Source organism: Delphinapterus leucas, chromosome 2 (assembly GCF_059928025.1).
Source record: "Delphinapterus leucas isolate spDelLeu-1000000601 "Yukka" chromosome 2, BTC_Dleu_Yukka2, whole genome shotgun sequence".
In the NCBI taxonomy this organism is placed as follows: Eukaryota; Metazoa; Chordata; class Mammalia; order Artiodactyla; family Monodontidae; genus Delphinapterus; species Delphinapterus leucas.
The window spans coordinates 34965181-34989303 of NC_143130.1; the positions used below are offsets into that span (position 1 = coordinate 34965181).

Here is a 24123-nt window from a genome sequence, read left to right on the forward strand (position 1 = left end):
TATATTTAGGTCTTCAATACTCTATTGGATTATTCTAAAAAACTGAAGATCAATAAAAAGCATTTACATTTTTATTACCGTATAAAATACTGTCAATTGTACAGCCACATGGCGTGCTGTGATTGCAATTTTAATGTAGAATTCTGGTGCTACTAGAGAAACCTGATCATGGTATCAAAGGTCAAATGGTCTTTTTTACCTTCTATCACTCAAAAATCGTACCAAATTTTAAGTTAAATCATAACCGAGCCTTAACTTTTGTGTGCAGTTTTTTTTGTTTTCCCTGGTATTTGATTCTACTTCTATTTTCTCATTAATGATTATGAACTCTTTTTGTTTCCCTAACCCATACCCCTGATACTTTATAGCATCTTCGTCACTGCATCTATTTGTTGGAATCATTTCTATTCTTCTGTGTACTTTCTTCTTGCATATCACTGACTCTTTGCACTCATTTCATCCAACTGCTTTTTCATATGGGGATTTTTAAAAACTGGGGTTTGTTTCTTGCATTCCACATCACCTGTGTTCTTGCAATTTTGAACGCTTCTTTCAATGGAATGCCTGCTGAAGTACTTTTTCTGAAGGAGTAAGTAGAAAGTATATAACTTGAATCTTTGTCTATCTTAAATAGATATCCTATCCTCATGTTTAAAATAACTGGACTGGGTAAAAAAAAAAAAAAAAATCCAGGTTCCAAATCCTCTCAGAACTATGAAGGCCTTGTTTCAGTGCCTTCTAGGTTTCAGTATTATTAATGGAAAGTCTGATGCCAACCTGATGTTCATCCCTTTGTAGGAAACCTGCTCTTTTTAAAAAAAAATCTTCAGGATCTTCTCATTATTCTTGATATTCTAAAAACTATTTATTAATATCCAAACTTATGTATAATATCAGCTTAGTGCATTGCGTATAATTGGGTAATTAGGCATGACATTTATATATTTTTTTAAAGAAAGAAATGGAAATTTTTATTCAAGCCAAATTTGAGGATTATAACCCAGGAAAAGCATCTCAGAAAGCTTTGAGAACTGTTTCCAACATTTTTTTTTTTCTTTGCGGTACGCGGGCCTCTCACTGTTGTGGCCTCTCCTGTTGCGGAGCACAGGCTCGAGACACACAGGCTCAGCGGCCATGGCTCACGGGCCCAGCTGCTCTGTGGCATGTGGGATCTTCGCGGACCGGGGCACGAACCCGTGTCCCGTGCATCGGCAGGCGGACTCTCAACCACTGCGCCACCAGGGAAGCCCCAGTTTCCAACATATTTTTAAGAAATGAAGTGCCTTCTGTATGTCAGAACCCTGATGCCCAGGATAACATATATGGTCTTTTCTTTATCCTCACAGCAATCCCATGAGCTCAGTATAATATTGCTATCACAGAGTAGGTTATCTGAAGATTAGAATATCTCCTTAAGATAACCTAGTCATTAACAGTAGTAAACAGCAGAGCTGGGATTTGGTCTCAGTACAATTTTCTATCCCCTAAATCCTTTTCAAACACTTTCATAGCTTCATATTCTCTCATAAACCCCATAGAATGAAAACATTGCCAATTAAAATGATATCAGACAGCAACCTAAGTGTCCATTGACAGATGAATGGATAAAGAAGATGTGGTGTATATACACAATGGAATATTATTCAGCCATAAAAAAGGAATGAAATAATGCCATTTACAGCAACATGGATGGACCTAGAGATTATGATACTAAGTGAAGTAAGTCAGAGAGAGACAAATATCATATGATATCGCTTATATGTGGAATCTAAAGAAAGGATACAAATGAACTTATTTACAAAACAGAAATAGACTCACAGACATAGAAAACAAACTTGTGGCCACCAAAGGGGAAGAGGGGGAGGGATAAATTAAGAGTTTGGGATTAACAGGCACAAACTACTATATATAAAATAGATAACCAACAAGGACCTCCTGTATAGCACAGGGAACTCTACTCAATATCTTGTGATAACCTATAATGGAAGAGAACGTAAAAAAAAGAATATGTATATTTATTTATTTATATATATATATATATATCTGAATCACTTTGCTGTACACCTGAAACTAACACAACCTTGTAAATCAACTATATTTCAGTAAAAGCTTTTTAAAAGTAAAACAAAACGATATCAGACAATTTCAGAGTTATAAGGGCATCTATAGAAATAGAGCTCAGGTGCCTGCTTTAGTGGCGGGTGGCTGGTCCAGGGATGCATGGCTAGCTAGGGTGGACTCCAAGCCTGTAAGCCACTCATGCTGCAGGTCAGGCTCTGGCGTTAGACCACGTGGATTCAGGAGCCAGACCCATGCCTTGCAGCTCAGATCCTATCCCTTAGTCTTGAAGCTTCCGGTTCTCCTGTAAGACAAGGATTGCCATGGCGTCTCCTTCCTGGGGTTGTTCAGAGTCATGGATGTATAAACCACAGCAAGTGCTTAGCTCAGCCAGGCAGGGAGTCAGAGCTCACGGGTGGCACTTGTCACTATACCGTGCTTACCGACCACGTCACGCATACCTTCAGGCCAGGGTTCTTCCTCATCCGCAGCCTTCCCATCCACATGTCAGTCAGCAGCATCTGGCTGCAGGTGTGGGCGATGAAGTCCCGATGTTTGGCTGCGACAGCCAGTTTGAGGCAGGTCGAGTTGCTCCAGTTTTTCAGCTCGTAGGTCAGCAGTTTCATGGCGATCTGCTCGTCATGCTTGTAGGACTGGTCCAAGAGCTCCACAGCAAGCTGGCCAAAGTCTCTGCAGAGACAGAAATGGGAGCAGGGTGGTCACATGCTCTTCATTAGAGAGCTGTGTCCGCGGGGATGTCGTGGAGCCACAGGACACAGAGTCTTTGACTCCCTGTCCTCTGGGAGCTCCAGGGGATGTCCCCAGAGGGGACGGCCAGGGGCCGGGGCCGTGCTTAGCCATGTCAGGGGCTGACTGCTCTTGCTGTAGATGGAGCTTTAGGTGGATCCCAAGTCTGCCCCTCAGGCCCCAGGGACAGAGCAAAGACAAAGTCCCTTCCCTCAGGCATTCACGGGACAGGGATGCAGATGGAAAAGATGGCAAATGAGAGTTTGAAAACAGTGCTTGTGGGACTGGAAGTCAGAACAGTGGCCATCCTTGGTGCAGGGGAGAGGTGGACATTGAAAAGGCCTCCAGGAGGGCTGGTGGCACAGGTAGGGTCCTGTTTCTTGAGGGTGCTGGTCAAAGTTGTGTGCTGGGTTTGTGAACAGTCATCAAGCTGCATGTTTTGCACACGTGCCTTCTCCCGTATGAGTGTAATACTTCAGTGACAAATGGATTACAAGAGCACTCTCAGTGCTGTGAAGGAGACAAGGTCTAGTTGCCATGAGGACCCAGAGCAGGGAGGACCAATTGCTGGAGGTGGGGCAGGGGGAGTGATGGGAACCAAGTGGCGGATGGAGAAGGGGACACAGGTGATTTGTGAACATAAGATGTATTCCCTTTCCACATGACCCTGATGTGAGGATTTAATGATAGTCATGAACATTTCTTGTTCCTTCAACTTTTTGTGTGGCATCGATGTGATTAAGGTACAGTCCTATAGGGATCACCTTTCTTTGCTTTTGTTTCTCCATTTTATAGAAGATTTGATGCCAGTTCTGAGTGGAAGGATGAAAAAGGGAGGCATTACTTGTGGGGGATGGAGACGCAGACTCTGCAGTATCTTCTAGCCTCAGGCCCCACGGGCTGCAGGGGGTCACCACAAGGGTCCTCTAGGAAGCAGAGGGACAGAGCTTGCCAGATGGAGGCAGGGGAATGCCTCCCTATTTGTAAGAGTCTTGAACACCTGATGTTTAGAAGTCAGCTAGTGATTTTAGAAATCCAGTCCGAAAGATAAGCAGGGTGCTTCACAAAACAAAGACATTACATGTTGGCAGAGGGGCCTGTGTACAATTCAAGTTCACATGTCGGTAAAGTTGCACGGGGACTTCCGGTTTCTGGTTCCACACGTAAGGGACTTGGAAGTTGCCACTCTGTCCTAATAAAAAGTACAAAAGCTCAACAAACTCAAAATCCACGACTTTTCTAGATTCATCAGAGAATTGAGGTCACAGGGCAAATTGCTATCCACCGAACTGGAAAGACAGAAGGCAGATACTGAGAATCACAACTTAATGGAGCACAAACCCGGGGAACCAGCGCCAGGTTGGAAAACCTGAACTGTAATTGATGAGTTTCTGGAGGCCCCGTGAGGACAAGCCTGCAAGTTAATAACTCCGGGTGGCCCAGGCTTAGAGAAGTGTCCACATTTTTGTGAGTTTTACCTCCAGGAGCCCCACCAAGTTCTCACAGAGAAGATGGGGGAAGAATCCTCTCATGCTGCCATCTGGGAGAGGGGAAAGGGTCCATTCTGAACTATGCCCAGAGCACTCTGTTTTTCATAGCAAGGCCTGCCCTCGGGGGAAACTGGCTAACCAGAGCTTAACCTATTGGTGTTTTATCAGAGCCTAACTGAACTAGCGGGAGGGAAATACCCAACTCCAGCTCCCTGTAGCCGTCCTAAGGGGGGAAATCCAGAGGTACTTGTGAAGGTCAAGTCCAAGGTCACAGGTTCACTAAGGTTGTTTCCTTATGAAAATTGGTCTCATTGTCTTTGCACTAAAATTATGTTTCCCAGAAACAGAATCATGGACGTAGAGAACAGACTGGTGGTTGCCAAGGGGAAGGGAAGTTGGGGTAAGCTTTCATATATAGAATGGATAAACAAGGTCCTACTGCATAGCACAGGGAACTATATTCAATATTCTGTGATAAACCATAATGGAAAAGAATATTTAAAAAATGTGTATATATATATATATATGTATATATATGTATATATATAACTGAGTCACTTTGCTGTACAGCAGACATTACCACAACATTGTAAATCAACTATATTTCAACAAAAAACATATATTAAAATTGGGTTTCCATAGTTTGCACCAGAAGGCAGTCAACAAAAACAATGAGAGTCCAGAAACACCTCAGAGAGACAGAAGGAAAAATGCTGACACAATGGACAAAGCACTTGATGAACAAGCTTTAAAGGTAATTGTACTTAAGTGAGAGATACATTTGCCACCCTTCCCAGCAAAGGGACAGTGCTCAGGACCATAGTGTCTCCTGGTCCTTAAATTCCCTCTGGACACTCACTTCGAGTTGTTGTCCAGGTCCTGGGAGATGTCGTCCACCAGCTCGCTCTCGGAGGACTCGTGGGCCATCGACTTGTAGAGCTTGCAGGCCACCAGCGCCTTCGCCATGCTCTCCTCCCCCCGCTGCCAGAGGAAGACTGCCATTTTTTGGCGCTTCATCAGCACAGCCCACACCATCAGCTCGTGGAAGGGGTACTGGAATCGACTCACGGCGGGGTCGTCCACATCGATGTCCAACTCCTCCTCCTTTTTCTTCTTCTTCTTTTTCTTCCCTTTGGCTGGAGGCTCATCATCCTGAGGGGAGAGAAGCACCTTTGCCATGGTTCTGCCATAAACGTGCAACAAAGGGTTTCAGGACAACTGGAAAAAGGGAAACCTCTCCATCCAAGGGAATAAAGAGAATTCTAAGTACATCTGCGGTTTCCAACCAGTGTACTAATTCTTTTGAAAAGATGCACATGTTTATTATGAGAAGTAAACCATCGAAGACCAAATGAGCTGAAAAGGCATACTACTGTTTGAAGAGTTTATACGCCTGGGTTGGCAGGGGTTTCTTTTCCCCAGAAGCCTCTAAAACTTGAAGAGATACCGCAAAACTAAAACAAAGAAAACACTTCAATCCAAATCACCCCATGGGAGAGATAAAGCCTGTAGCTTATTTCCTCAGGGGAGTCTTCAAGCACCAACATTCGTTTGCCAGATACCGCTGAACCGGAGATTAATAGGAAAAATGTAAAAGGGGATGGAGAAAAATGTCTTGTTTCCCTACTAATGGTTTAAGGAAGCAAGCGTTCCATTTTTTAAAATTATAATTAATTAATTTCTTTTTGGCTGTGTTGGGTCTTTGTTGCTGCACACTTTCTCTAGTTGCTGTGAGCAGGCTTTTCATTGTAGTGGCTTCTCTTCCTGTGGAGCAGGGGCTCTAGGCCCACAAGCTTCAGTAGTTGTGGTGCCCGGGCTTAGTTGTTCCACGGCATGTGGGATCTTCCTGGCCCAGGGCTCGAACCCGTGTCCCCTGCATTGGCAGGCAGATTCTTCTTTTTTTAAAAAATATATGAAGTAATAGCTTTATTTTGAACTTTATGGAGGGTCATGGAAATATATGGGGCTCAGACTATTCCAGGCTAGGGCTTCAGTACCCAGTAGAATAACAGAAATGGGTATTTGCTCTTTTGCAAACAGCTTTCTTGTCAATGATCCACTTTTATTCTTATACTGACTCTGAGAGGTTGTGAATGTCTTCCATTCCATCAGATGAGGAAGTTGTGACCCAAAGTCTAAATAATTTGCCCACATACACACAGCTGGAATGGCTGGGCAGGGTGGGGGTGAGGGGGGTGACTGGCTCTCCAATTCCTATCACATGTTGTTCATGACTAACCCAAGTTTTATAACCTTATAATGAGTTGTCCGACATTTTAATTGAAACTATTGTATCTTGCCTTAGATTGAAATGTTTTTGTTCAGGGACTTTCCTGGTGGCACATTAGTTAAGAATCTGCCTGCCAATGCAGGGGACACGGGTTCAATCCCTGGGCCAGGAAGATCCCACATGCCACAGAGCAACTAAGCCCGTGTGCCACAACTACTGAAGCCCATGCACCTAGAGCCCATGCTCCACAGCAAGAGAAGCCACCGCAATGAGAAGCCCGCACACCGCAACGAAGAGTAGGCCCCGCTCGCCTCAACTAGAGAAAGCCCGTGCCCAGCAACGAACACCCAATACAGCCAAAAATAAATAAATAAATAAATTAATTTAAAAAGTGTTTTTGTTCAAATTTTCTAATTTGTCCCAGTAAAACTACAGTTTCGGTCATTTAGGAAGGTTGGTCTACATAGGTTAAAAATTGACATTATGGAAATTAAAAAATAAACATAGCTTTTATTTTCAAGAATATATCCAGTCAAATAAAAATCCACTAAGGACTAATGAAATGCTATAAAACAGAAACACTTTTAAGCCTATCTTTCAATAACACATTGTATTATTAAAATACTAGTTGTATGCAAATTCTGTTAAAGTAATTTTAAGATTGCTAGAGAAAGAATATAACCAACAAGGGATTAATTTCCCTAAAATGCAAGAATAGCCACAAAGCAACAAGAAAAAGAAACAACCCGATAAAATAACAAAAGATATGAACTGGAAGTTAAAAAGAAATTGACCCATCCACAATCACAGTAAGAACCTCTAAACACCCCTCACTTAGAAATCAACTTGAAAAAATTAGTACAGATAGAAGCAAATTGAATAATAACATTACCAAGTTTGATCTGACAAAGACGTATATGTATTGTACCCAACAAGCTGGGAGTACACATTTGTTTCTAACACACATGAATCATTAACAAAATTCCACCTGGCATTATTCCCTAATTCTTTTGAGATTTTCTATATCAACAAATTCCAGATATCAGAAATCATGTAGTATACACTCAAAGAATAAAATTAAAAATCAACAAGAGTAGGATAACAACAATAACAAAATTCTGTATCTGGAAAATTTTAAATACACTTATAAATAACTTGTGGATTAATGAGGAAAGTATAAACTGTTTAGAAATGAATTGCAATGAAAGTTCTACTTACCCAAACCTGTGGGATACCATGAAAACAATGCTCAGAGAAAAAATTTATACTCTTTATGCATTTATTGGCATACAGGAAAGATTGAAAATAGGCAGGGACTTCTCTGGCAGTCCAGTGGTTAAGACTTCACGCTCCCACTTCAGGGGGCACAGGTTCCATCCCTGGTTGGGAAACTAAGATCCCACATTCCACATGGCATGGCCAAAAAAAAAAAAATGACGTGAACGCTATAAATATGGTATAGTTTGGAGTCCCATGGGAAGGGCCTCTTTCTCATACACTCCCAAATAATCATCCCCCATCTATCCCAGTGCCTTGACAATCTGTCAATATAGATTGATTCCTTTAAACTAATTAATTAAAATAAAAATTTTTTAAAAAAGAAAATGGGCAAACTTCACTTTCAAATGGAGTCAATAAAAATAATACAGTAACTCCATATAAAGTATATGGAAGGAATGAATACAAATAAAAGATATTAATAAAATAGAAAACAGAAAAAAGAAAGTTGCTTAATAAAGCAAAAATACCAATCAAATCTGAAGGCAAGTATGGTTAAGAATAAAAGGGAGAAGATATAAATATAAAAAAATTGGAACAAGAAATGGCACACAACTAAAGATATTGAAAAATTTAGAATACTATGTAAAGGATTATACCAAAGTACTTGCAAGTCTAGAAGTAAATTGTTTGCTAGGAAAATATAATTGACCAAAGCTGACTCTAGAAAATAGAAAAGCTCCATGAACTCATGTTATGAAAATTATTATAAAGACAGTGAAAAATATGCCCCTAAAACACAGGACTGGGACCAGGCTATTTTACAGGAGAGTTCCACCAAACCTTCACCCAACAGATAAAGCCAACATGATGCAACCAACCTAAGAGAGCATGGACTTACGGAAAGCTGCATATCATAACCCTTCTAGCTATGCTGAAGGTCGGTGTCAACTGTGAACACAGAATCAAAACCTACCCTGTATCCATACAGAAACTGGGATGCTATTTGACTCATGAATTTGAGAAGAGTCTTTACAATAGACAGTCTTAATATTCTGTGTTATGATATTTCTTTCACTCATTTATATATTTTCATGTCTAGTGCTTTTTTAAAATTAATTAATTAATTTTTCTGGCTGTGTTGGGTCTTCATTGAGGTGCACAGGCTTCTCATTGCGGTGGCCTCTCTTGTTGCAGAGCACGGGCTCTAGGTGCGCGGGCTTCAGTAGTTGTGGCTTGTGGGCTCTAGAGCACAGGCTCAGTAGTTGTGGCTTAGTTGCTCCACCGCATGTGGGATCTTCCTGGACCAGGGCTCAAACCCATGTCCCCTGCATTGGCAGGAGGATTCTTAACCACTGCACCACCAGCGAAGTCCTAGTGCTTTGTTCTTGAGTTTCCTTGTTAAGGTTATTTCTAGATACTTTTGTCCTATTATGAGGAAACTTTGTCAATGTGTCTGGGTTTTCTAGAAGCCAAATTTTTTTGCCGATGATAATTTTCCCCCTTTTTAAAGTATCCTTCCTTTATTTATTTTTTCACATGGTAAAATTCCCAGAACACTTTTAAAAACCAGTGGGGTTAATGATGCCAACAATAATGGACGTGCTTGACTTGTTCTTGATTTTGATAAAAATGAATTGGGTGGCTTTTACCTTTTAAAACATGTCTGTGATCTTTTTTTACATAATTTGACTAAATCATCCAAGTAAATTTTGGTGTGTGGTGTAGTGGATTTATTCATGGAAAACAAACTTGTGCAATTTTATGTTAAATACAAAACGAAGAGGGCTCCATATACTTGACCACAATATCATAAAGCCATTGGAAACAAGTCCTACTTACTTCCATTCCCAGAAGTTTGAGAGCTTTAGGCTGCATAATGAAAGGGGAGAAAAAAATGAATGGAATCAGATAACTGATGTTATGATACTGGGGGTTGTACATTAGTAATATCTTTAGTAGCAATACTAATAGATTAAAAAGTACTTGGTATCATTAACAATTAAGGACAAACCCAAGGAAAGGAAATGCTTTAATATGGAACCTCTGCTTCTGTCAGCCCAGGTCAGGTGAGGAGAGAGATGTGCAGACATGGGACCCACATCCCAGGTAGAACCAGAGAAGTTCACCCACAGAGGAGACACAGAGCTATGGAGCTCTGAGTGCGGGCGAGGCGAGGGCTTCATGGAAGATCTCACACGTGAATTGGGCTTGCGGCACACGTGGGGTTTTGATGGGGGAAGATGCCGCAGACACAGTAGTAGAGTTTGATTCTGGCAGTGGTACATGGTTGCCCACAACAGGGTGGGGACGGCTGGGGAGAGTCTTAGATGCTGTGATCATGAGCTTGACAGTGCTTCGTCAGGCGCTGGGGATCCTCAGGAATTTTTGAGCAGGGAGTGCACTGTTGGGTCCCTCGTTTTGGAGAACTGGGGCGGGTCCAGCGGTAGGATGGATGGGAGAGGGCAGAGACAAGGGAGCCTGGGAAGAAGGCTATTGCGAACAAAGGATGGGGCAGGGGCAAGTGCTGGGCTGTGCGGCCCCACAAGCTGAGGGAGGAAGGTGCGTGGTGAAGCCTGGGCGTCTGGAGGCATGCTGAGACCTCCCACCGAGAGCCACTGCAGGAGGACGGGCAGGTTTGCTGGGGGATGGGGTGATGAGCTCGGCTTTGAAGCGGCTGAGTTATTAGAAAGGCTAGCAAGGAACCACATGTGATTCTGGGAACCACAGAACACCACGTGTTCGCTGAGTCCTACCCTCTTGGGTCCAAACAGGTTGTTGTAAAGGGTCCGGAAGCCCTTCCTTGTGTAGTTGCAGCGGTAGGCGCCCCCCATGAGGTACTCCAGCACGAGCCCAATGTCTATGAGGCTGATGTGGTAATCGGGTGGAAGGTTGCCCTGTAAGAAAAGAAGCTGTGTCTCAGGCCCTGCGAGAAGGGACCCACAGCGTGGACTTCGGCAACACCTCGGCATGATGGTCATTCCTGCCTACGACGTGAAAGTTAGTGGTACCAACGGGGCATTAAACAATCTTCAGTCTGTTTCCATAGGATTGTGGGGGATAAGGGGGTAAACCATGTTCCAGAAAATGGGTTAGACTTCCCAATGAGAAGAATTAGAAGTACGTGAGGTTGGAGGGGAGAGGCCTGGGCTTGTCCGTGAGCTCGGACAGAATGGCCTGTAATGTGCATTTAAACATAAGGGAAAGAAAAGAATATATATATAAAGAATGTATATATGTATAATTGAATCACTTTGCTGTACAGCAGGAATTAACCCAACATTATAAACTACGCTTCCATAAAAAAGAATATTAAAAATGTATATAAATGTATAACTGAATCATGCTGTACAGCAGAAATTAACACAACATTGTAAATCAACTATGCTTTGATAAAAAAATATTGATTAAGGAAAAAATACATAAAGGAAAGATGGTGTAGCTGGTGCAAAGAGCAGATTCATTTTGTTGAGAAGGTGCTTTGACAGCTGCTTGCAGGGGAGAATCCAGTTTCGGGGGGCTGGCGTCCAGATTTTCTGCAGAAGGAGGGAATGAGCAGCGTGGCAGGCAGGAGGACTCTGTGGAAGACAGTGGGCGGAGAGAATATCCCTGGGGCCGGGAACTTTCTAGGGAAATCTTCACATGGTGCCCTGTGACTTTCTGGGGGACTCCTCAGATTTCAGTAAGAACACAAACACTGCAAACTATCTGATGTGCCCGGGAGTTGGTGAAGGGGCAGAGTCCTGCAGCAGAATGGAAGAGGCTGTGTTGAGATAAAGGTAGCGTGTGGGTGGAGGGGAGGAGGGCAGAGGGGCATCCATGCATCTGTAAGTCGGTCATTGACGCCAGAGGGCAGTTGGCTTATCCAGGAGGCAGAGCTGACTGGTCCATTATAAGGATGTTTTGCTATGTGCTGTTTCCTGCTTGGTTAATTTCCTATGGCTGAAATGATGGTAGAAACCTGGGGTCCGTCCCATGGAGGCTACGCCTTCCAAATGTCCTCCCTGTACATGAGGACTGAATCCTTCACTCAGCCATTGCAAGTCTGTTCAGCCCCTACCATGATCCTTGACCAAGTCGGGGATTCCATATGAGGGGATAAGGAGATACAGCCCTGCCTTGGGGAGCTTGCTGTTTTGGGGGAAAAGGGCCAAGCCACCCGCAGTCCCGATGCAGCAGCATGTTCAGGCCCCCACTCTGCTAGGGTGGCCAGGTGGGAGGGTGAGAAAGGGCTTCCTGTGGAGGTAGGAGTGGGCAGAACAGGGGCTGCAGGGGCCAACGGGGGAGAGCACTGCAGATGTGAGACGGGCTCGGCCCTGGGACAGAACACGTGTGGTGGGTATGTGTTAGGCCCAGTGGGTGCAAGTTTCTTAGCAGGAGCTTGAATTTCATGAGACACGGAGGCTTTTAAGTGGGGGCGGCCTGTGTCTGGGGAGGGTGGGAGGAGGAGGATGGAAGCCACTTAGGAGAGACGTGGTTGGGTCTACACTTGAGTAGCTGTGGCTTTTGAATGTTAGTGCTTCTGAATCTAAGAAATCTGTGTAAGTGGGAAACAAGGGCACTCACTGGTCTCTCTTGGTTTCCAGATCCACTGATTCTGCTCTGATCCAATGAGTGTGCATAGTAAAAGCCAAATTCTCACATTAGCAGAATTAGATATTTGTATGAGGTCTGACCAGCCTATCTGGGACTCTGGCTGAAGGCCCTCTTCTCTCCTTTGCGTTACTTCCTTCTGCTCAGAACATGAGTACATGTCCTGCACTCTGCATGCCAGGGACTGCATTCTGGCCAAATGAATTGCGCTGTGTTAACCTGGTCTGACCCTCCAGCCTGTGGTGATAGGACCTAAGAAACACCAGGACAGAACAGGGAGTGGACGGGATCCTACAAGAAGGCAGACTCTAAGGCATTAGCAGCGCTGGGGATGGGGGAAAGCATCTATCACTTACTAAAGAGGAAACAGAAAGAACCAAGAACTGCTGCACAGGACATACAGAATGACATGAGGCCCATCCTGCTGGGACTTCTGGAAAGAGGCACCGTGAAGGGGTGAGGGGCAGATCTGAAACACGCGGAGCGTGGGGGCTCTGGGCAGCAGTGAGGAGCCCACCCCTTGGCTGGAGCTCCTGCCTTGGTGAGGGGGCCAACCCACCGTCAAACAGTCATTCAGCGCGAGCCCATTGTGTGTGGGATGAACATTTCATTTAAAGAAGATGACATTTTTAAAAAGTAAACTCTTTTCATGGAGAGAGGAATTCATGACTTCTTATGCCTCCCATAAGATGACAACACATTTGGAAATTTTAAAAATTGCTTTAAAAAATGTCTCATTAAGACACAGTCAGACCTACTAGAGAATGGACTTGAGGACACGGGGAGGGGGGAGGGTAAGCTGTGACAAAGTGAGGGAGTGGCATGGACATATATAAACTACCAAATGTAAAATAGATAGCTAGTGGGAAGCAGCCGCATAGCACAGGGAGATCAGCTCGGTGCTTTGTGACCACCTAGAGGGGTGGGATAGGGAGGGTGGGAGGGAGGGAGACGCAAGAGGGAAGAGATATGGGAACATATGTATATGTATAGCTGATTCCCTTTGTTATAAAGCAGAAACTAACACACCATTGTAAAGCTATTATACTCCAATAAAGATGTTAAAAAAAAATGTCTCATTAAAAGACGTCACCAGGTAAAGGACTATGAAAGAGCAGACTGACCTTTTTTACATCCCTCACCAGCAAATGAAGTGTGTTTGGTGGACCCAGTCTCTGAAAGAGAAACATTCAGCCATATTAAATATGTTTTTCTGTTCAACTTTTGGAGTAAAATCCAACTCTACTTTATAGAATTAATGAAGTCCTGTGCCTTTTACAAGACAGAACTAGGACTGGTCATGGGTAAGAAGTATCCCACATGTTCAAAAATATGTTAAATACCTTTTATTGAATTATTTTAAAGAGCATCTTAGGATGTACTATATTTTCTTAACAGTTCATCAAGCTTCAGCAAGCAACAACCCAGGACCACTTGTGCTACTTAAAATTTTAGAATGGGGAAGGAAATGTACATTCTCAAAATTCACATGGTAATAATACAAGCCAAGAGGATTTCATCCAAACGCTTTCATTCTAATATCAGGAGCTCCTTGCTGTGCAAACTCAGTTTTCCATTTTTCACCGAAGCCTCATAAAACGTGGGAGTCCCCAGGAACAAATGACTGCTCACCCCGGGATCTTTTCACTCTGCTAATGACTCCGGGGGCTGGACTCTTTCTTTGTATAAACTTGTCCTCGTGCACCACCCCTGAGTTAATGCTACAGACAGGGGTGCTGGCTAGCATGGTGGCGGTGGGTGAAGATGGGACCATCCGCCAGGCCCGCGTGTCAGGTGAGAGCAGTGGTCCTTAAATGATGGGCCTCCCGCTGAAGCCGTGTACTGATGAGGATGCTCCTCCAAGCGCATTCTTGCATCCCCAGGGCTAGCTCCCCTCCGCCCTCCCTCCTTCTGGACCACTCACGGTGTTATAAAGCTCTTCCAGCCTCGGGATGGTGAGAAAATGCTGCATGTTGACTCCATTTTCAATCAGGAGCTTCACAAAGTCCACTCGGTCTAAGACCAGCGCGTCCAACATGGCCTGCTCCAGAGCGTTCACCTGTGTGAGCCCAGGAGAGGGGCGTGAGTGCCTCAGGAGGGACAGGGACACTGGGCAGGGGACCCTGGAAGCTCTCGGAAAGCCTCTTCAGGCCCCCAGACCCAGAGCATCCTGAACAAGGCTCTCTTTACCTTTTGTCCTGAGTAAACATGCCCCATTGCCCCCTCCTTCCTTCTCAGTTTGTCCCTAGGCGTCCTATCAAAGCATCACAGATGGATACATTTAATACAAAGTGAAAAATGTTCAAAATGACAGCCAAACTGGTGCTGCTCTCTAGTTATCAGGTTTTTTAAAAAAATTAAAATAGAGTTGATTAGCTTTTCTTGTAATGTAAACATGAGAAAGAAATTCAAAATAAAACTGCAATCAGTGCTTGAGTCTCCAAGCTCGGATCTCCATATACCATGTTTTTCTGAGGTGGTAGACTGTAACATTTTATCTACTATTAGTTATCATTTGTGTCTCTACCCTTCAACAATGGTGGAACCTGCAGCGCTCAATGTAACGTGAGGTTTTGCTGGAGAGAATGTTTCCTTGACTGAGAACTACCCCCTGTGGGCATGCCGCGGGTCACCAGGGTGAGTGACCGCGATGATGCCATTCACAGGACACCGCAGAGGCCCAGCGCCCTGTCTTGCTGTGTCCTGACAGCAGCAAGGCCAGAACCACAGGTGGTGCGTGTCTCAGCCTCCCAGCCCAGCCAACTGCAGTTACCCATGCATCCCTATCACAGGCTCCATCTTTTGTCCCCGAGCTGCATTTATTCACTATTGATTTGTTTCCCGTGTTTCCACGCAACAAACATCCAAATGTCTGCAGGTGGAGAAAGGCACTGGTGGGCAAGGTGGCCAGGGCCTCCCCTGTGAGTGACTTCATTCTCCCCCAAAGCAGGACCGTTTGGCATTTGTGACATCCTGCCAGCCACTTGAAATACTGACACTGTCCCATCAATGCTTCATCACTGCCTCCTGGGCTCGGGGCCCCGGGTGGGGCTGCGGCAGAGGCAGCAAGAACTGCCCCTTCCCTGGAGGAGGGTGACTGGCTCCAAGGTCCCCAGGAGCCTGGGAAATGGGAGCAGACACGTCCCACGTACCCAGTTCAGCAGCTCGAGCTTTCGGGGGTCAGTTTCTTCCTCCACCTCCTCTTTCACCTTCCCTTTCTTCTTGCCTTTTCCTTTTCCTCTGCCCCCCTTGGTGGTCGCTGTGGGTGGCTTCTTCTCCTTCTCCATGACCTTGCTATCCGTTGGGGGGGCCAGGCTTCCCAGGGGCTGCAGTCCACAGCAGGCAGAGTTGGGAAAGGGATTAAAGCCGACCCATGTCCCAGGACAAGTGCACAGACCGCCCCTCCCCTCTGCATGCACACGCTCACACACACATGCACCCACATACTGGTGCACACACAGATACACATGCACACACACTTGTGCAAACATGAGCACCCATGCACAGACATGCACGCAGGCACACATATTTGTGACTACACACACGCACACACACTCAGCTGTTGCAGGCCTGGCTGCCTGATGGAGAGGCTCCTGATTTCGTGACCGTCTGTTACTTATATGCTTGACGAAGTGCACTCATGTACTTAAAGTGGCTGAAGTTTTGACTGAGCGTGTTTTTGCCCAAAGGAAAGGGTGCTAGGAAAGGGTGCTGAGAGGTAAGTTTAAAGGCGCCAAAGAGAAGTGTCTGTGACAGCTGATGAAGACCAGAGAAGACAATTGTGAAGGGGTCAGGGCTTCCCTGGTGGTGCAGTGGTTAAGAACCCACCTGCCAATGCAGGGGACATGGGTTTGAGCCCTGGTCCGGGAAGATCCCACATGCCACGGAGCGACTAAGCCTGTGAGACACAACTACTGAGCCTGGGTGCCACAACTACTGAAGCCTGTGCGCCTAGAGCCCGTGCTCTGCATCAAAGAGAAGCCACTGCAATGAGAAGCCCGCACAACACAACGAAGAGTAGCCCCCGCTCGCCACGACGAGAGAAAGCCCATGCGCAGCAGTGAAGACCCAACGCAGCCAAAAATAAAAAAAAATAAAAAAAAAAAAAGAATTCTAGAAAGACTACAGAGTCATAGGCACATAGTTGATGGAGAACTTCAACTATTAAAGGAAGACCTGAGAGACTGTATACTTGATTGTGGGGGAGACAAAGAAGGACTTTTGGTTCCGGGTTGTGGTCTTGATCTCGTGTTTCCTGCTTTCCCTCTCTTCCCATGGAAATGACAGCAGGAAACAGAGGACTATGGAAAAGAAAAATTCATTTCAGGGAGAAGAGGCAGACCAGAGCCATTAAGATGTTTCTGGAAATGCTGTTGGGTAGTTAAAGCTGTGGTGAGGCAGCTGAAGCCCAGGATGAGTAATGTGGGGGTAATAGTGGAGGTGGGACCAGATTTCCAAAGAGGGAGAGTTAATGGTGGGTAGAAAGCATGGTGATTAGTAAAGGACTGTCTACAGAGCAGGAGACCACCCATCCCCTCTCATATGTCACGCCCCCTCCCCAGTGGGTGGATGCAGAGCAACTCTAGTCCTGGGCTTCACCCCAGGCAGAACCTGGAAGAATGTCTGTTGAAGAACTGGGCGGGTCCTTGCACTGTTGGTGGGAATGTAAATTGATACAGCCAATTTGGAGAACAGTATGGAGGTTCCTTAAAAAACTAAAAACCATATGACCCAGCAATCCCACTACTGGGCATATACCCTGAGAAAACCGTAATTCAAAAAGAGTCATGTACCACAATGTTCACTGCAGCTCTATTTACAATAGCCAGGACATGGAAGCAACCTAAGTGTCCATCGACAGATGAATGGATAAAGAAGATGTGGCACATGTATGCAATGGAATATTACTCAGCCATAAAAAGAAATGAAACTGAATTATTTGTAGTGAAGTGGATGGACCTAGAGTCTGTCATACAGAGTGAAGTAAATCAGAAAGAGAAAAACAAATACCATATGCTAACCATATATATGGAATCTATAAAAAAAGAAAAAAAGATTATGAAGAACCTAGGGGCAGGACAGGAATAAAGATGCAGATGTAGAGAATGGACTTGAGGACATGGGGAGGGGGAAGGGTAAGCTGGGACGAAGTGAGAGAGTGGCATGGACATATATACACTACCAAGTATAAAATAGATAGCTAGTGGGAAGCAGCCTCATGGCTCAGGGAGATCAGCTCGGTGCTTTGTGACCACCTAGAGGGGTGGGACAGGGAGGGTGGGAGGGAGATGCAAGAGGGAGGCGATATGGGGATATATGTATACGTATAGCTGATTCACTTTGTTATAAAGCAGAAGCTAACACACCATTGTAAAACAATTATACTCTAATAAAGATGTTAAAAAAAAAAAAAAGGCAGGGTCTGCATAGGGAGGTCCAGCGCCACACCAGCCTGCTCCAATCTGCAGAGAGCAAAGAAAAGCTGTTCAGTAGACAACCCCCTCCTAAATGGGGAACTCTTGGTCAGTCCTCCCAGTGAGGAGAAAAACCTATTTGTAAAATAGGCTCCTTATACTAATTATTCAGTCCCATCCCTCACTCTGAAATGGGGATAGGCAAGCAAGGATCTGCAACAGAAAAGGACAAAATGAACAATGGGAACAGCTGACCAGGGGGAAAATAGAGATAATTCAGGGAACAGGAGAGGACTTTAAAAAAATACAATTTGTATCCTCAGATATTGCATTCATGAGATGAAAACAGGCTGACATGAAAATGGAACCATCAGAAAACAAGAAAGCTTTCTCAGACATCAAAAATAGGATTGCCTGGGCTTCCCTGGTGGCGCAGTGGTTGAGAGTCCGCCTGCCGATGCAGGGGACACGGGTTCGTGCTCTGGTCCAGGAAGATCCCACATGCCGCGGAGTGGCTGGGCCCGTGAGCCATGGCCGCTGAGCCTGCGCGTCCGGAGCCTGTGCTCCGCAAGGGGAGAGGCCACAACAGTGAGAGGCCTGCATACCGCAAAAAAAAAAAAAAAAAAAAAATAGGATTGCCTACATTTAAAAAAATAGCACAAAAAAATGCTAAGGAAAAAGTTGTGATTTCCAAAAACCTACAGCAAAATGATAGAGAGACAGAAATGATAAAATGGAGGATCAGCCCAAGGGGACCAACATTTGCTTAACTTATAAGAATTCCAGAGGAAGAGAAAGAGAGAAAATGAAGGCTGAAATACTCAAAGAAGCGGTAGAAGAAAATTTCACAGAGCTGGGGAAAGATTTGGGTCTTTATCACAAAGGGGCCTCTGACAGCCAAGCAGAATGAATGGCACATGAGTGGCCATATGAGTCCTTGAGTTTGCTGTCTCTGTACATTTCATTCTCATTTGTTTGAAATAGAACACATGTCCTTGTGAAATTTCTAAACACTGAAGATAAAGAGCAGACCTCAAACTACATCTGAGAGAAGACAGTGGTTCATCTTAATTGGAGGAGGATCACATGGCAACCATGAGCCTGGTGTGTGGCAGAGTGTTTTCAGACGTGTAAAGACAGAGAATGGTTATCTTCCCACACATGTTCATGAAAAAAATTACTTGAAGATCTACTGCAGCGAAATGAAAAAGAAATCTGAGAGAGAGGAAGACATGGAATGTGGGAAGAAATGAGCCTGTCTGACAACACACTGCAGGGGTGCCTGATGTGGTCAGCTGCACAGCAAACTTTGAGAGCATCCAGAGAAACACGAGGCTTTGAAAGATTCTACAAGAAGAAAGGGAATTGCACTCAGTGGACAGTAATAATTAAAAGAATAGATTGTCTTAATGATGTGAGGCATATGCTATGAAGAAAAAAGAGAATCAATTTGGAAATGCAAGGGAAAGCAAACATCTAGCTATTCAAATAAGTCATGGTCCAAATATGAAGGAAACTCAAAGGTCCCATAATTTTAAACAATGGATGGACTGTAGAAACCTTGATGCTTGTTGTATTTTCCTTTGTGTGGCCCAGGTGATTGACCCAGGGCTACCTTTCTTTCTCTTTGAGTTCAGCCATAATGTTAGGTTCAGCAGTGAACAATCTGTACAGAATCACAGTAAAGTCTTCTGGTTTCTCCATTTTTAGAATCAACATAAAGACCTAGTATGCGGGGTGGGGGTGGGTGAAGTGGATGAAGATGGTGAAAAGATACAAACACCCAGTTATACAATAAATGTCTTGGGATGCAATGTACAGCATGGTGACTACAGCTAATAATACTGTATTGTGTATTTGAAAGGTGCTAAGAGAGTAGATCTTAAAAGTTCTTATTACAAGAGAAAACACTGTAACTGTGTGTGGTGATGGATGTTCACTAGACTTATTGTAATGATCATTTCATAATTTATACAAATATCGAATCTTTACTTTGTACACCTGAAACTAATACATCATACGTCAATTATATCTCAATTAAAAAATATAAACAATGAGGACCTACTGTATAGCACAGGGAACGAGATTCAATATCTTATAATAAGCTTTAATGGATAAGAATCTGAAAATGATTATATACATAATAACTGAATTATACATGTGCTGTACACCTGAAACTAACACATTGTAAATCAACTATACTTCAATTTTTTAAAAAAGAAAAAATATGCATGTCTTAAATGAGAATTATATTAGAAGTTTATTTGAAACTTGTCCCTCCTTTATTGAGGTTAAAAATATATCTGATCATAAATAAATAAATACCATAATGAGATACTACTACATATCACTAGAATAGTTAAAATTAAAAAAAAATCTGTCAATACCAAATATTGGCAAGGACATAGAGAAACTCTCCTTACACTGCTGGTGGGAAGTAAAATGCTACAGCTGCCTTGGAAAACAGACACGCAGTTTCTTAAAAAGGTAAACATACATTTTCCATCTACCTGGCAAATCCATTCCTAGCTATCGACTGAAGAGAAATGGAAACATACGTCCACATAAGACCTGCACATAAATGTACACAGCAACATAATTCATTGTTCTCAGTCAAGAACTGGAAGCAAATACCCAGTTAAAAAATAAAAATAAAAATCCAGGTAAAAAAATAGAAATAAAAAGGACCACTATGAAAATGTGATGATTAAAGAGTGAGACATAAACAGACCTGAGTGAGGATTACAGAACGACGTGTAAACATCAACCATCTCCATCATGTAGAAGATGAGGTTGACCCAAGTAGGAACATTGACGGTGTAGGGAAAGGAAGGTGATGTGTAGAGCCACTAATTTCCTCATTTTACAACGTGGGAGCCTAACGTTGATGAAGCAAGTTGATGGTTCAAAGCTATCATGATAACCAATAAGAGAATTAAACATACAGGCATCAAACACAGGAGAGGCAAAGCAAGCAGGGCAAGCGAGCTACTGCCTTCTCTTTCCAAGTGGAGAATTGAAAGACACATCTACACGTGATTAATCGAGAAAGTGATAAAACGTGTTACGTCAACGAACGGAGGCCACCCTCAGGAAAACAGAACACGGGGACAGTTGAGTGCCTTTGGGAGGTGGGGTGTGAGGGCTCTGTTTTTCACGGTACACTCTACTCTGTTATTTGCTTTTCAAACCATATTTATGCGTCCACTGGATAATAGAAAGCAAAAAACACTAAGCAACATGAAAAAGGAGGTTGGAGAATATTTAATGCCAACATAAGAGTGAAAAAATGAAATTATAAAACACATACGGTATTGCTGAATTTTTCTATGGGGGGCAGTCATGAGTGATTGTTTCTTTCATCTTGCCTGTCTGTATTTTCTACGCTTTCTGTAAATTACTTATTGCTTTTGTAACAAAAAGACGGACGAAGGCCATTGCTTCAGGCCAGGTAGGGCCTGTGTGTGTAGCCCGTTCCCTGGGTCAGGTCCTTTCTGTAATCTTGAAAGCCTGGCCCTCTCTGTGGCTGACTCAGGACCTCGTCCTCAGAAAGCTGCCACTCGAAAAGAAAAAAAGCAAACAAAAGCCGGGATCCTTCTTACTGAGTAGCTGGTCTCGGGAGCTCATGACAGAGCCCTTTTTTGCAATCCTTTCTGGAATCTGTTAGATTCTCTGCCACAGCAAGCTGCCTCATAACCATTCATGGAGCAATTCACTTTGCTCTCAAGTCCTTACCAAGAGTGTTAAAAACAAGAGATTCAAAAGGAATTAAAATATTTAAGGTGTTGTGCTATTCTTCTTAATTTGCGTAGTTCAGTAAACAACATGCACAAGCCACACCCCCCAACCCTGTATCTTATTCCTTTAATACACTCATCTGATTCCTTAAATTCTTCACGCTAATTAAATAAAGGGTGAGTGTGAAAAATGAAATGCCTTTTGCAGGGATATACCAGGCCGGTTTTGAGAAATATGGTTTTTAAAGTCCGACATGAATCCTCTAGATATTCCAAACTCCTTTTGAAGCAGCAGAGCCTGTTTTGCAAACAAAAATTTACCCTGAGTCCCAATCTACAAAACCCATCAAAGAAGCTGCTTTTTTAAAAAAATTAATTTTTAAAAATTGAAGTATAGTTGACTTACAATGTTAATTTCTGCTATACAGTTATAAACATATATATATATATATATATATACACTCTTTTTCATATTCTTTTCCATTATGGTTTACCCCAGGATATTGAATATAGTTCCCCTTGCTATACAGTAGGACCTTGTTGTCCATCCATTCTATATATAATAGTTTGCATCTGCTAATCCCAACCTCCCAATCCATCCCTCCCCCACACCCCTCCCCCTGGCAACCACAAGTCTGTAAAGAAGCTGCTTTGATTGAAGGAGTGGGAGGCTAAAAGCTGCTCATCACCCCACACACACCACACCACACCCACGTACAACCACACACACACACAGATCCCACGGACATACACCACATGCACGGTAAACCACAGCACAATCACACACCACACATCCACACACACATTTAACAACCTACACACGTGCTACACACAGATACACACACACAATACACCAAACCACACACACACACACCACATCCCAAAGGCTATACACAAAGGTCACACTCACAGAGTCCCCTAGGCCTCCAGGGTTTCATGGAACATAATTTGAAAAATTAATGCTTTCAATGCAATCATTGTATTTCATTTTAATGAGCTATTTTCTTTCTTCTTTTTCTTTAAAAGGGTAAAAACCCATGTTCACCAGCAATGATAAAATATTTAGTGCTCTTTCTTCAAGAGCACTGGTCTGAATCTGAAGTTAGTGCTAGGAGCTCTTCTTGCTGGTTCTTTGAAATGAAACAACATTTCCTAATAATCCTAAAGATTAGACATCGGGTCATCAGAAAGCCCAGATAGCTTCCTGAGATCCACGACACAAGGGAGAACATATTAATGCATCCTCTGTACAAAGTCATGACAAATGGTATGAATTGAAAAACACTTAGTTTCACCGGCCAGCGGGGCCCAAAGACAAAGATCTGGCTCCGAGCTATGTCCACGCGGTTCCAAGCCAGCGCCAAGCTCAGCTGGTCCCGAGCCGATGCGTTTGTGCCTGGAAGGCAAGAGATGGGGCACTACTCACTCCATGCCTGGGTCACCTGGGGGTGACAGGGGCTGGGTGGGGAACATAGGCTTCCCCAGGCTGGCTCAGCATCAGCCTGGAAATAAGCACGGCTGCCTTTTCTCTGGCCCCTGAGGGATCACTCAGGCCCCAAAGCCGAGGAACAGCTCAGCACTACCAAGCAGCCAGCCTGATGGTGACCCCCCCGCCCCTTTCCTCCAGCCCCCTCCCCTTCCCAGTGGAGCAGAGAGGTGACCCCATGAGCAGCCAGGTGGCAGCTGTCGTTAGGAGTGGGCCGGGGAAACTGGACAGAGCACTGTGAGATGCAGGGATCGCAAATGAAAAATAATTTCACGCTTACCCTCTGTGAGTTCAAACCTGTAATGAGCTAGTTACAGACGGAAACTGGTTCTTGACTTCAGCCCATCATGGTCCATTGGCTCGCCAAGAAAAGTCCCCCTCCCAAGAAACCCATTTCGGGCCTGATCGTTTTACCACGGCTTTATCCTGAGATAATTTCTAGGCAGCCTAGCGGGCTCGGGGTTCCATCCCCAGCAGACACAGTTCCCGGCGGGAGGAGGGGGGAGGGGTTTCCCAGCCACAACCAGAGCTCCGGGGAGGCCAGCACGAAAGGACAGGAGTGGCTGTTTCCTGAGAGCTCACCTTTCAGCAGGGCGGTTAAAATTGCCATTTCGATGTCTTGCTGACCCTCGGAACCCATTCTAAACACAGTGACCTGAAAACAGATTAATCGTGAGAACACTGAGTAAAGCAAAGTGGAAAACAAGAGGGAGAATTGGGGAGTTGCTTAAAAAGGACCACAAACAAGATCTGGCGTGACAGATGAATGGATAAAGAAGATGTGGCACATGTATACAATGGAATATTACTCAGCCATAAAAAGAAATGAAATTGAGTTATTTGTAGTGAGGTGGATGGACCGAGAGTCTGTCATACAGAGTGAAGTCAGTCAGAAAGAGAAAAACAAATACCATATGCTAACACATATATATGGAATCTAAAAAATAATGGTTCTGATGAACCTAGGGGCAGGACAGGAATAAAGACACAGACATAGAGAATGGACTTGAGGACATGGGGAGGGGCAAGGATTAGCTGGGACGAAGTGAGACAGGAGCATTGACACATATACACTACCAAATGTAAAATAGACAGCTAGTGCGCAGCAGCTGCATAGCACAGGGAGATCAGCTCGGTGCTTTGTGATCAC

At 44.1% G+C, this 24123-nt stretch overlaps 1 protein-coding gene across 1 annotated transcript in view; it reads right to left on the reverse strand.

Moving 5' to 3' along the window:
• Positions 1 to 24123, reverse strand: part of TRPM1 (transient receptor potential cation channel subfamily M member 1) — an 83434-nt gene that overhangs the window by 38197 nt on the left and 21114 nt on the right. The window contains exons 8-16 of the mRNA XM_089906676.1: positions 23556 to 23628; positions 22783 to 22883; positions 15489 to 15662; positions 14261 to 14395; positions 13461 to 13511; positions 10500 to 10640; positions 9586 to 9615; positions 5155 to 5447; positions 2520 to 2748 (exon numbers count right to left, since the gene is read on the reverse strand). Coding sequence (XP_089762802.1) covers positions 2520 to 2748; positions 5155 to 5447; positions 9586 to 9615; positions 10500 to 10640; positions 13461 to 13511; positions 14261 to 14395; positions 15489 to 15662; positions 22783 to 22883; positions 23556 to 23628 — 1227 coding nt within the window. The remainder of the gene's footprint in view (positions 1 to 2519; positions 2749 to 5154; positions 5448 to 9585; positions 9616 to 10499; positions 10641 to 13460; positions 13512 to 14260; positions 14396 to 15488; positions 15663 to 22782; positions 22884 to 23555; positions 23629 to 24123) is intronic.